General features: G+C 36.4%; 1 protein-coding gene across 1 annotated transcript; it reads left to right on the top strand.

The window, feature by feature from the left end:
• The first annotated feature begins 4,307 nt into the window (after nucleotides 1-4,307).
• On the top strand, nucleotides 4,308-9,987 carry LOC131876707 (protein pxr-1-like). The gene is made up of 4 exons (XM_059222169.1): nucleotides 4,308-4,371; nucleotides 4,788-5,134; nucleotides 5,555-5,817; nucleotides 9,930-9,987. Exons 1-4 carry the CDS (start codon nucleotides 4,308-4,310, stop codon nucleotides 9,985-9,987), a joined length of 732 nt encoding a protein of 243 aa, XP_059078152.1.
• The last annotated feature ends 3,819 nt before the right edge of the window (nucleotides 9,988-13,806 follow it).

The raw sequence follows: 13,806 nt of genomic DNA, 5'->3' as shown, positions 1-13,806 counted from the left end.
TGCAACAATCCCCCCCAGTACAAGCAAGGGGTTTGAACCTATGACCAAGCTCTGATACCATGTGTTACAATTGTGGTTTCCGTTGCGCCAAAAGATCGACCTATTAATGCTCGATACAACCACTAGACTTATATAATCCACAAGAGGCAGTTAAGCCATGTCACAAACCCAAGTGATGCACTGCACAACACAAGGAGACCAAGGGCACACACTGAAAACAAATCTTCTTTAATCTAAATTGGAGGAAGTCCTTTCACCATATTCTTCTTATTTAACAAAGTTAACCCTTGAAAATTCAAATGACCATATCTTCGATGCCATAACCACGAATCATTTGTGGTTGGTTTGAGTGCATACAACTTACTAGAAATCAATGTGAGGGGAAATAATCTATTCTCTGTCATATAAGCCTTTTCTACAAGATGATAATTATTAGATTTATCAAAAATTTTGCAATAGTTATCTTCAAAAACTACTTTATAGTTCTTACCTACAAGTTGCCGAATACTAAAAAGATTATGTTGTAACTTTGGTACAAGCAAAGTATTCTGCAAGGGTACCTTTTCCCATTACATCAACCTCCTTATCATCTCCAAATTTAACTTGACTTCTTACGATATCATCTAATTTGACAAAGATATCAGATTTACCTGTCATGTGGTTTGAACAATCACTATCCAAGAACCAGACATCCTCTTGGTTTTCTTTCACCAAATTAAATGTGAAGAATGTAGAATGCTTTGCTTGAGAAGACTCTTCTATAAAATTTGGTCTTGACTTATTCAAGTCATATTTCTTCTTTTTGCACTCAGATTCATAGTTGTTGGTATTTTGATGATGTTTAGTTGTGATTGTCATTGATGGACACACACTTATTTGATGTATGAGTTATTCTCAACCGGTGGTTGTCCCAACCGGTGTTGTATGTCATTAAATGTATAGTCTTTGTTTATTGAAGACTATCGGTGTTTTTGCAGAAGATGCTTACTGGTCACAGCATGACCGAAGACCTCAAGCGGTATGAAGATCTCAAGCAGAACGAAGACCCCGAGAAGCAGTTAATCTTTTGATCGGAACACTACACTCCAATTTTCCAGTCTTCATTTGTCAACCGGTAATTAGTATATTATATTAAACCGGAATAATTGTAATGTGTGATGAGCTATCATCCACTGACACTTTGGCGGTATTTTTTGTGTCGTGTTACCAAATGTGTCTAGATGCACTGTACCTAGGAAATTGTAGTCTAATCTTATTGGACCGACATGAAATTAGGTTCCTATATGAGGACATCATGTCTAGGGTTTTAAACAAGTTGTTGTGTTCTAACGTTGAAAAGAAGATAAGGTCTATGCGAGAAAAGGTATCTCACAACAGAGATAGAGAGTGCAAAATATAGAAGACTGAAGTAATGCTAGAATGCATTAACAGGGAGCTGTCAAGGATCTAATAAAGCATTATGTGCTACTATCTAGATCATTCACTTGTTGATTACTAATATCTTCAACAAGTCTAAAACCCTTAACTGGGTAGGCCCAGCCAAGCCTATTGTAAATCCTCTAACAAGGTGGTTCACAGTTGTGGATCTGAAATCCTCTAACAGGGTAGTCTTTAACAGGACTTATCTCCTAATAGAGATCTGGAGTCCTAACAGGATTTGTTCTAGTGAAGAATGTTGTAAGGTCTTAACCGGTCTGACCTTAACTAGTCTGGTTACTATTCTACAGATAGTTAAATTGTGAGTTTTACTCACCATGGTTTTTTCCATTTGGGTTTCCATGTCAAAACATCTTATGTTATGGTGATTGTGCTTCTATGGGTGAATGCTTTATTTTCTATTTGACTTATTTATGTTTTAACTAGATTATTGTTTAATCTTCCACACCGGTCTGCAGTTAAACTAATTAAGAGATTGTTTAAGTTTTTGGGTATATTAATTCACCCCTCCCTCTTAGTATTCATCAATTGGTATCAAAGCCTACCTTTCTATAAGTCTAACCACTTGGAAGAAGATATCAGGGATATAGCAGGAGGGAACTCACTCACCGTCTTACTGAGTCTGAGAGAGCCTATGATGAACTCAAAATCAAGTATAAATCCTCTTTAGCCAAGAGAAGAGAACTTGCTGAGCAATTGATGGAATTTACTAAAAATAGCTCTTCTGATGAAGCAGACATGGAGGCCCTAGTCGGAGAAGTGGAAAAACTGAATGAATCCAAAACTAACCTAAGGAGGGAGTTCGAAGGACTGACTATCAGGATGAGTCAGGAGCTAGAAAACAAAAGAAAAGCCATAGATTTGGTAAAGGACAAGGAGCATGAGATCTCTAAGTTGAAACAAGAAATCGATACCATTACCGCCTATTTGCAGGAGGGTAAAGAAGAGAAAGAAGAAATACAAGCTGAATTGAATATAGCTATTTCTCAGAATGAAACCTTGATGGAGACCAATGTTGCTCTTTCTAAGGAACTTGCTGAGACAAAGGAGATACTTGCTAAATTCAATCGGAGTGCTGCTAAGTTCGAACAAAAGATGGAATTGGTGAAGCCATCAAAGGATACCACTAGACTTGGTTTCTCTGGATATGAGGAAGGTGAGACCTCTGGAACCAAGAGTGATGCACTAAAGAAGAAATTGACACCTAAGAACAACAACAGGAGTAAAGGTAAGAAAAAGCTTAAACTTGTTTGCTTTAATTGTCTTAAAGAAGGACATACTGCCAATGTTTGTAGGAGCAAGGCTTACAACAACTTTCCTTACTTTCAAAAAAATGTGGCTAGATCTAGTAGATTTAATGGTTGTTGTTATGCATGCAACAAGTTTGGGCATAGATCTTTTGAGTGCAGGTCGGTTATGAACAACTTTGGAAGTTATCCACCAAGATCTAAAGGAGTTGTCCTGGAACTTCCTATGATCTGGAACCCAAATCAGTATAGAACCTATGACCATTGGTCAAATGGTTATGGAGTGGAAACCAGTTGGAGAGCAACCTGTTTGATCTATCATGGTAGTGGTCACACAGCTGCAACATGCAGAAGGAAGAATGGAAATGTGAACATCGGACCATGGAGAACACCTATAAAGATATGATATCATTTCAACAAACTGGGACACACTGCCAGAGCATGCAGACTAAGAAAGAATCCATTAAGAGACATATCGATCAACCTAGAAGGGAAGATTGATGTTGAAAGCGTTTAGGCGGACATGGATAAAACTTGGAAAAAGAAATCTGAAGAGAAGCCACAAGATGTACCAGTTTCCGCACCCAGTGTGGAAATCCCTGAACCAACAAATTGAGCTTCGAAAAGCTTAGGGGGAACACATTGGTAAATATTTCAAACACCTAGAGTATATCGGTAAAGTACCTTTATTGGTATTTGTTACCTGTCAACCAAAAAAAGAATTGAAGCGATAAAAGGTAAAATTAGGGTTTGAGCCCTAATGTTGATGCATTTATTATGGTAGGTGGGAGTGTTTAAAAGTGATTTTTGTCATCATTTTTACGTACCAATTTTCAAAAGAAGAATTTTTCTAAGCTTGAGCAGTGCAACCAGAGCGATTCATCTTGCATTTGAAAGAATTCAGAAAGGAATCTTGCACAAGATTTTGCAGCCACTTCAAGCTATCAATGTGGTAAACAAACTTCTGAAGAAGCGTGTTGTGGTTGACATCGACAAACCCTAAGTTTGGAGTGTGAAGGTATTTCTCTTTGAAACATTCTTATCATTTGGAATCTTCTTGATATGGCTTCTGCATCTAAAATCCCCTCTAGTTCTACTGAACCTGAGGATGCACTTGAGTTTCTTTAAAATAAGATGAAATATAATACCCTATCTCAAATTCCTGTCGGAGTCATTGTCAAAGGCAATGTTTCAGGATATATTAATTGAAAACTAGAAGACCTAGGGTCCCTAGTGATTCACTCCCAGCTGAGTCTGTTCTATGGAGACGATAAGAAGATTAAACTTGAATGCAACATAATAGAGAATAAGTAATTACATAATGCAGTATACTTTCTCAAAGAATTTACAGAAGAACACATCAGGATTATCCTTAGTAGGGTTCATGGTGATAAGATGTACCTTGAGCGAACCCATGATATTACACCAGAGGCAATTCATGCTGTGACCAATTTCTGCAATGTTAGGGAAGTCCTTGTTCTTCGAAAAATCACCAAAACCAAAATGACAGAGCTCACCGGTTCTGTGAGTGACCAACGGGCAATGACTATCAACACCATTAAAGATGATTTGGTGAAATATGCATGCATGGTAATCGGGTATAGAATATTCTATGCTAGCAGGATGAATTCTGTTCCTACAGCTGCGGTGCATGCCGCTTACATGATGATCAAGGAGAATGCAAAATGTGACTTATGTACCTACATGCAGAAACAACTCATAGATAACCTGAAGTCGATCAAATTGGACAAAACCTTGAGGTTTAAGTTTGGTCAACTGTTTGTTGGTTTAGTTTTCTACTTTCAAGGATATTTTCCTCGAGTTGGTGATGTTCAATGGTCAATTGACCTACCGATTTCCAACAAATAAAGGAGAGTCTGCAAGTAGTGGTAACTGCATATCTGGAGACTCTGAACAGATATTTTGATGAGTTCAAACTAAAGATGAACTAGAGAATGAGAATATCTGGTGATCTAGTTAAGAAATATGAAGATGACATTTGTTTTACAATCAAAACAGATCATTGCATAATGGAAGCGGTCGAACCCAAAGAAGATGTAATTGAGCCTATGGGGTATGAAGTGGTAAATGATATACTGACAGGGTATGCCTCTACCCTACTTGATTCGCCACTTGATCCCAAGAAGAAGAGGACCGGTACTTACTTAGAAAGGATCAAACATATTGAGGTACCGAAACAGAAAAATAATAAAGTAGTACCATCGGCTTTGACACTAGTTACATCTGCTGCCAGTCCTAAAGTGACCAAGAGGTCACCAGAAAAAAAGAAACCAGAGGTTATTCCGGCAAAGGAATTCGAGAGGAAGAGGAAAACAAGGAATAACTCACCGGATTTAGAAGGCACTGAACTAGAGGTAGAAATGAAGAAAACAAGCCAATCAAGCAAGAAGACGAAGTCAACTGGTAATGTACAAACAACCTCTGCACCGGTAAATTTAGATATTTCCTCTTACAAACCTATGACACATTGTCAAAGGACCATAAAGAATATTAGAAGAAAAGTTCTTGATGATTTAAAAAGAATATTTTGATGATTTCAATGATAGTGAAAAGGAGGATGTTGAACAAGAACTTATTAAATATTTATGTATTAATGATCGGTCACCTTCCGAAACTAAATCAGTTACTTCTAAATCTTTGTATGATTATTTGGACAACAAATGGCACATTGCCATTGAAAAGAGCAAGAAACCAAGGAGAATTTTTTTGCTCAATATTTTCTAGATGCCTCTAACTCATAATTGTTTGAAATTATTGATAAGTACAAAGGAATTTTCTTCATGCGAAGAAGAAGACTTCAGCTACTTAGAGGCAAAATTTCTAAAGTGGAAAAAGACACCCATTTGCAGGTTAAAGCTTATGTCAAAATGCAACAAGTATCCAAAGCTAATAGACAGGATGAGCAAGAGCCTGACTCATCAACAGCCAAACCGGATGAAGTCTTTGACAGTATGGGTGATGGAATATTAGAACAAAATGATCCCATTGATGTTGATGCACTGGATATTGAGGATATCACTTCAGAAAAGGATGAGAAAGCGGAAAAAGAGAAACGGGAAAAAGAGAAAGCGGATAAAGAAAAGAAAGAGAAAGAGCTAGCGGAGAAAGCAAGGCAAGAAGAGAAGAGGAAGGAAGAAGAAAAGAGGAAGGAAGAAGAGAAGAAGAAGGAAGAAGAGAATAAGGAAGAAGAAAAGAGGAAGAAAGAAGAGGAGAAGAGGAGAGTGGAAGATGAGAAAGTGAAGGCCGCCATGGTAGCCCAAGACAAAGAAGAAGTGGAGGAGAAAAGACAAGCGGAGATCAAGGAAAAGGAGGGAGGATAGAATCCTAAGGAAACCAGAGATCAAGCCAAGCAGGTTGATTCCACCAGTCCCACTGATCTGACTCTTGCTTTTCTAACTCAATCGGTTGATGAGACAGAGCTACTGCAGAGCATTCAACTAGCGTAGGAGAGATTGGAAGAACTAAGGAAAAAGAAAGAACAGGATGTCATTCAGTTTGTTGTTGACATCCTTTCTAATCTAATCCCCGGTACTAACCTCCCTAGTATTGTTTTCTCATTGACCAAGCTCAAACTTCTTTGCACAGTAGTGGATGATCAGGTATGATGTTTGGAAGATGTTGCCCAGGTCATTGCAAAGAAAAAACATGAAAAGGCACTCAAAGTTGCCTTAGTAAAGCAAATGGATGAAGACAAGACACGATTGTTTAAGAAAAAAGATGATATAAGGTCAGCTATGGGTGAAGGTAACCTACTCTTGAGTAAAATCTGCCAACCTCACCTATTTTGTGAAGATGCTCTGAAACAGAAGACTCAACTCCAATCGGAGTTACAAAAATATATCGACAACTTCAAGCTGCCTTATGATTTGTTCACAGTATATGGACAAACTGTTCATACTCACCAACATCAAATTACAAATCTTGACTCAGAGATCTGCAATCGGACTCGAGATCTGTAGGAGTTCCAGTTGCTCCTATTGCCAAAATTGTAGGTTCTTCAAAAGTGCTTCCTGAACTTCTGGGCTATTACTGTGACATAGGAGATGAGAACCATCGATGCAATGGAAGAATTAGCCTTCCAGATGAAGACCGAGAGTGAAATTTCTGCCTCACTTCTTGAGTCATTGTCCTCAGACATGAAAAATTTTATGCAAAACTTTAAATCTCTTTTTGAGAAGTTTTACTCCTTATTGTCATGAACATATACTCTATTTTCATATTATGCTAAAAAAAGGGGGAATATTTTGCATTAATTTGTCATTGTTGGCAAAGGGAAAGTAGTGTATTAAAATAATGGCGAGTATTATCATTTCATGCACATACTTGTAATTTTTTGCAAAGGGAGTAGTGTATGTGCTTAGGGGGAGTAATTTTGATTATGGCATCTGTTTTTGTTTTTTAAGCACTTAGATGTCAAAATTTTCCTAAGTGTTGCCATCATTGCCAAAGGGGGAGATTGTTGGTATTTTGATGAAATTTAGTTGTGATTGTCATTGACACACACTTATTTGATGTATGAGTTATTCTCAACCAGTAGTTGTCCCAACCAATATTGTATGTCATTAAATGTATAGTCTTTGTTTATTGAAGACTATCGGTGTTTTTGCAGAAGATGCTTACCGGTCATAGCATGATCTAAGACCCCAAATGGTATGAAGATCTCAAGTGAAATTGAAACCCCAAGCGGTAGTTAATCTTTTCATCGAAAAACTATGCTCCAATTTTCCAATTTTCATTTGTCAACTGGTAATCAGTATATTATATTAAACTAGTATAATTGTAATGTATGATGAATTATCATCCACCAACACTTTGGCGGTGTTTCTATGTCGTGTTACCAAATGTGTCTAGATGCACTATACCTAGGAAATTGTACTCTAATCTTATTGGACCGACATGAAATCAGGTTCCTATATGAGGACATCATGTCTAGGGTTTTAAACAAGTTGTTGTGTGCGGATGTTGAAAAGAAGATAAGGCCTATGCAAGAAAAGGTCTCTCACAACAGAGATCGAGAGTGCAAAATATAGAAGGCTGAAGTAATGTTGGAATGCATTAACAGGGAGCTGTCAAGGATCAAATCAACCATTATGTGCTACTATCTAGATCATTCACTTGTTGATTACTAATATCTTCGACAAGTCTGAAACCCTTATCTGGGTAGGCCTAGCCAAGCCTATTGTAAATCTTCTAACAAGGTTGTTCACAGTTGTGGATCTGAAATCCTCTAATAGGGTAGTCTTTAACAGGACTTATCTCCTAATAGAGATCTAGATTCCTAACAAGGTCTATTCTCGTGAAGAATGTTGGAAGGCCTTAACCGGTCTGACCTTAACCAGTCTAGTTACTATTCTGCAGATAATTAACTTGTGAGTTTTACTCACCGTGGTTTTTTCCATTTGGGTTTCCACTTCAAAACCTTGTGTTATGGTGATTATGCTTCTATGGGTGAATGCTTTATTTACTATTTGGCTTGTTTATTTTTTAACCGGATTATTGTTTAATCTGTTACATCGGCCTGTAGTTAAACTGCTTAAGAGATTGTTTAAGTTTTTGGGTATACTAATTCACCCCCCTCTTAGTATTCATCAATAGTGCCCATATCTTTCACAATATTTGCACTAGATACTCCTTTTATCCATAGAACTTCTTCCCTTTCCTCAATTATTTCCTCTTCCTCTTCCTCTACCTCTTCCTTTGTTATTACCAAAAGATTCACCTTGAAATTTTGTAGGTTGAGAGGGAGGAGATTTGATCTTTTCTTCAATATTGATAGAAGATTGGAAATCTTTCACAAAACTTTCCGTAGAATGCTACATACGCTCTTCATAAGATTGCAAATAACCGATCAGCTTGGCAACTTGAAAAGTAGTTAGATCTTTACTTTCTTCAATGTCTATCACCACTGGATCAAATTTAGGAGGAAGAGATCTCAAAAAATTTTCTACAATTTTTTGTTCTATTATAGTTTCTCCTCGAGTCTTAAGCTAATTCACAATACCTTGAGTCCTAGTGATAAATTCATGAATAGACTTAGATTCTTTCATCCTCAAATTTTTGAATTCTTTTCGTAACGTTTGAAGTCTTACCAATTTGATTTTGTCTATACCTTGATATGCAATTTGTAAAGCCTGCCATGCATCCTTTGATTTTGTCATATTGCCTATTCGAGGGAAAATTAAAACATCCAATGCAGATTGAATGGTGTAAAGAGCTTTGTTGTCCTTCTTTTTGTCTTCTTTCAACCGAGCTTTTTGTTGTGGTGTCCATGAATTCAACGTATTCTGATCTGCAAGTTCTGGGTATCCTCCTTCCACAAATTCCCAAATTTCTTGGGATAATAGTAGGGTCTTCATTTTGATACTCCAATAATCATAGTTGTCTCCGATAAACAACGAAATTGTAAATGGTACATCTTTTCTATTAGCCATCTGGAGTTAACTGTTTCTCTAACCTTGCTACTTGCACAATCAGAAATCTTGCAACGCGCTCTGATACCAAATGAAAGACTAAAGAAGAAGTTTATTTAGGGTGTGCACTTGGCAAGCATCATCGAGATAGTTTTTCGGTGAACAAGTCTTGGAACGCCAAAACCCCTCTAGAGCTTGTGTATGCTGACATAATTTATGGTGACATGCAAGAGGAATCATTGGGTAAGAACCTTTATTTTTTGAATTTCATTGATGATTTCTCTCGCCACACTTAAGTTTATTTTCTTAAGCAAAATTTTGAAGCCTTTGCATGATTTAATAATTTTAAAGTAATGGCTGAAAAGCAGAGCGGATATCCTATCAAGATACTCAGAGCAGATAGAGGGGGAGAGTTTAATGAGTTTGTTGAGTAGCCACACTAGTAACAATAGGCTCATCATAAACAATTGTTTTCTTCATACACATATAAAATATTTTGTCAGGATCAAATCCCAATTGTCGATAGACCACTACAAAGATCACTACAAAGACAAAGCGGATGTGTACTGTTTCTTCAATGTCCATTCTCATTATTAGTGCCCTCGTGTTTGTGGCCATTGAGGCTTCTGTAGCCTCACGGAATCAAGCCATCCATTATAGTGTGACACTTTGCACATTGAAGATTCAAACCATCCATTACATTTTTCCTAAGAAGTAGTTGAGTTTTGTTAGGGCAAAAATGTAAATGAAATGACAAAAATAAAATGAAACACATTTCAATTAAAATTCATGAAGTACTTGCTGCATAATAAAGGCAGGGAACAGTTTGCACAGTTACACAAAAACTGTCGGATGGAACAAATAAGTTATAACTGTACAAAAACTAATAAAATCAAACAAAACTAAAATTAACCTAAAATTACTAAGTTTTAACCTAAAGATTAAAAGCTTGTGGTGCCTGCAAATCTGCAAGAATTCTTCGAAGCCATAAGATTTCTCTAGTTGCCTCAGATGCTGCTATATATTCTACTTCTGCAGAAGAGAGAGTTGGGACTGGTTGCTTTTTAGATTTCCAAGAGATTACAGCAAAACCAAGAGACATTAAGTAACCAGATGTAGATTTTCCATCATCCATATCACCTGCATAATCTGAATCTGAATAACTAAGCAAAGAAAATTTTGTTATCTTGGAGTATTTAAGCCCATAGTTTTGAGTGCCCTGTAGATATCGAAGAACCCGTTTGGCTGCTAACCAATGAGTTTCTCTAGGTTGTTGCATAAATCGTGACAGAACTCCAACAGAAAAAGAAATATCAGGTCGAGTAGTTGTAGCATAAATCAAACTGCCAACTAGTTGCCTATAAGAAGTTGCATCAACCAAATCAGAGGAATCATTAGATGAAAGTTTGAGATTTTGCTCCATAGGAGTGCTGAGAGGCTTGCAATCAGCCATACCAAACTTTTTGAGAAGATCACCAATATATTTTTGTTGACTGATGAAGATAGATTGGGGGTTTTGAATCAACTCAATTCCCAAATAGTAATGAAGATGACCCAAATCAGTCATATCAAAACCTTGCTGCAATCCTTCTTTTACATTTTGAATATTAGCCTCACTAGTTCCAGTGATAAATAAATCATCCACATAAACAATAAGATAGACAATAGTACCATCAATCTGTTTAACAAAAAGAGTTGCATCATCAAATTCAAAGTGATGAAAATTCAACTGCAAGAGATGCTCAGTGAGTTTTTCATACCAGGCTCGTGGGGCTTGTTTTAAACCATACAATGATTTTATAAGCTTGCGTACCTTGTCCTCTTTACCAGGAACTTCAAAGCCTTCAGGTTGAGTCATATATACTATTTCTTTAAGATCACCATTCAAGAATGCAATTTTAACATCCATGTGATGGATGTTCCAACCATTTTGGGCTGCTAAAGCCAACAAAACACGAATTGTAATCCATTTTGCTGTAGGGGCAAATGTTTCATCATAGTCTATGCCCTCTTTTTGAGCATAACCTTTGGCAACAAGGCGTGCTTTTTGTTTATCAAGTGAACCATCAGCGTTATATTTATTTCTAAAAATCCACTTACAACCGATAGGTTTACAATAAAGAGGAGGATCAACCAACTCCCATGTGCCATTATTCAAAAGTGCATTATACTCATGTTGCATAGCTTGCCTCCAAAATGAAATATGATGAGCTTCTTTATAGGAATTTGGTGTTGAGTCGATTGTGATATTGAGCTCATCAATAGACTCAAGGTTATCTAAAATATTAGATTGAGCTTGTAGCCTTGCTTTATAACAACTTCTTGTACCTGTTTTACCTATTTCATCAGGTCGCAAATCTTTCAAAGTTTGTTGAGCTTGTTTGGTCCACCTATGAGAGGATTTTTGTGGGACAATAGATGTTTCTATTTGTAGATTAGAATCTTCATTGGGAGGTAATGAGTCAGGCTCATCATTAGTGAGAACATCACTATGAGAAGGGGCTTCTTCTGGTACATGAAGAGGTGGAGCATCATGAGTTGAGGTAGCTTGAGATGCAGGTTCTACACATGTATTCATTCCTCCAGAGTGTAAAATCTCAGAAGAATTTTCTATCCAAGGAGAAGATGTGGCAAATTTATCAAGTTGTTTAAACTCATTTTCAATATGTGTATCACTTTTGAAAGATTCACAAAATACAACATCACGAGCAATAAAAAACTTTTTATGAACTTCATCATATAATCTATAGGCTTTTGAAGTTTCAGAATAGCCCAAAAAAATGCACTTATAACTATGATGATGTAACTTATTCCTTTTTTCTTTAGGAATCAAAGCATAGCAAATAGAACCAAAAATTTGAAGGTGTCGAATAGTTGGAGGATAACCAAACCAAACCTCATATGGAGTTGTTTGGTGAAGAGCAGATGATGGAGATCTATTGCGAAGATAGACTGTTGTTCTTGCTGCTTCAGCCCAAAAATATAACTTGATGCCTTTGAAATATAACATTGCTCGAACCATGTTCATGATAGTTCTATTCATTCTTTCAACAACACCGTTTTGTTGAGGAGTGCCTGGAATAGTGAGATGATGCTGAATACCATTTTGACAAAGATAATCCTCAAAAATTAGAGAAGTAAATTCTCCACCATTATCTGTTCGAAGAGTACCAATTTGAGATTGAGCCTGATTTTCAATCATAACACGAAATCTTTTAAAAGTGTCAAAAGCCTCTGATTTTTGCTTCAAAAAATAAATCCAAGTCATGCGACTATAATCATCAATAAACAACATAAAGTACTTAGATCCTCCAATAGAAGTTACTGGTAAAGGCCCACACAAATCTGAATGAATGAGTTGCAATTTTCTATGTGCTCTCCAGGTGGAATGAGGAAAAGAATTTTTATGTTGTTTGGCAAGAATACATGCTTCACATTTTTCAATTGATTTAGAAAAAATGGCAAACCATCAACACCATTCTTTTGCATGGTATGAATGCTATCATAACTAATATGCCCCAATCTTGCATGCCATAAAAGGCTTGGTGATAGACTCTCTTCTTCAGTAAGATATGCAAAATTTTTAGAAGTAGTTGCACCATTTAATTTTAATAATCTTCCATCTTCACACCCAGTGAAAACAATTTGATTGTTAGATGTTTTTCTTACAACAACCTGCCCATCTTTTAAGAAAATAGAACAACCTTTTTGTCGAATCAATACTAATGATAGCAAATTTCGTTGTAATTCTGGAATAAATAATACATCATGAAGCACAAGGTCTTGAAGATTAGGCAACTTAAATCGAATAGTTCCTTTTCCAAGAGGTTTCAGACTAGATTTATCTGCTAAATAAATTGGACCATAGGCACCTTCATGAAATTCTTCAAAACAATCACGCCGAAATGTCATATGTTGTGTGGCTCCAGTATCTAAGATCCAAGAATCATACCATGAGGAATTAGATGTAAAATCTGAAACAGAAAGCACATATTGATCACTATCACTGTCACAAGCAAATTGGGCTGCTCCTGAAATTTTATCATCACTGTGCATTTTTGTTTTATCTTTCTGTTTAAATGAATTTTCTCTAAAACTTTCTATCTTGTCCCATGAGAGCTTACATTCATGTGCTTCATGACTACCTTTTCTACCACATCTTTTACAATATAAATACTGCCTATCATTTTGATTATCATGTTGCCTCCATTGAGCTCTAGTTTTTCCTTTATCATTATAACTATACTTTGAAGAGATTTTATTGATAGATTTTTCTTTTTGATGAGTAAAACAAACATTTCCAGTAGTATTATCTATTTTCCTTCCAAAAGCTTTTTCACGTTCTGCTAACTTTTCAACCAATGTATCAAATGAAATGGTTTTCAATTGATTACTTGCTTGAAGAGACTCTAGATAAGTGGAATGTGTTGGAAGAAGTGCCTTGATGAAAGCAGTGAGATAGATATCAACTTTTCCACCCGCAGCATCAACATCATGTTTTATAGCTCTGATTTCAGAAGCCAAACTCATAACATCACCATTTTTCAATTCAAGATTAAACAATTTTAATTGTAACTGAATAAAATCTAATTCTGAATGAGAATCAAACAAATCTTTTAATTTGTGAAGGGCTTCCCATGCAAATGTGCATCCTTGTATATGTCGATACACATCTCCAGTAACAGAAGCTC

The sequence above is a fragment of the Cryptomeria japonica genome, chromosome 6 (assembly GCF_030272615.1).
Source record: "Cryptomeria japonica chromosome 6, Sugi_1.0, whole genome shotgun sequence".
Taxonomy (NCBI): Eukaryota; Viridiplantae; Streptophyta; class Pinopsida; order Cupressales; family Cupressaceae; genus Cryptomeria; species Cryptomeria japonica.
Note: the sequence above shows the minus strand (reverse complement) of the source record. Positions and strands in the feature narration are given on the sequence as shown.

Bases quoted from the DNA above. Each gene is read 5' to 3' on its own strand.
- LOC131876707 (XM_059222169.1), top strand. From the start codon at position 4,308: ATGAATTCTGTTCCTACAGCTGCGGTGCATGCCGCTTACATGATGATC. The intron at 4,372-4,787 runs GTGACTTATGTA...ATATACTGACAG, and splicing joins GATCAAGGAGAATGCAAAAT to GGTATGCCTCTACCCTACTT. The intron at 5,818-9,929 runs GCAAGAAGAGAA...TGCATAATAAAG, and splicing joins GAGCTAGCGGAGAAAGCAAG to GCAGGGAACAGTTTGCACAG.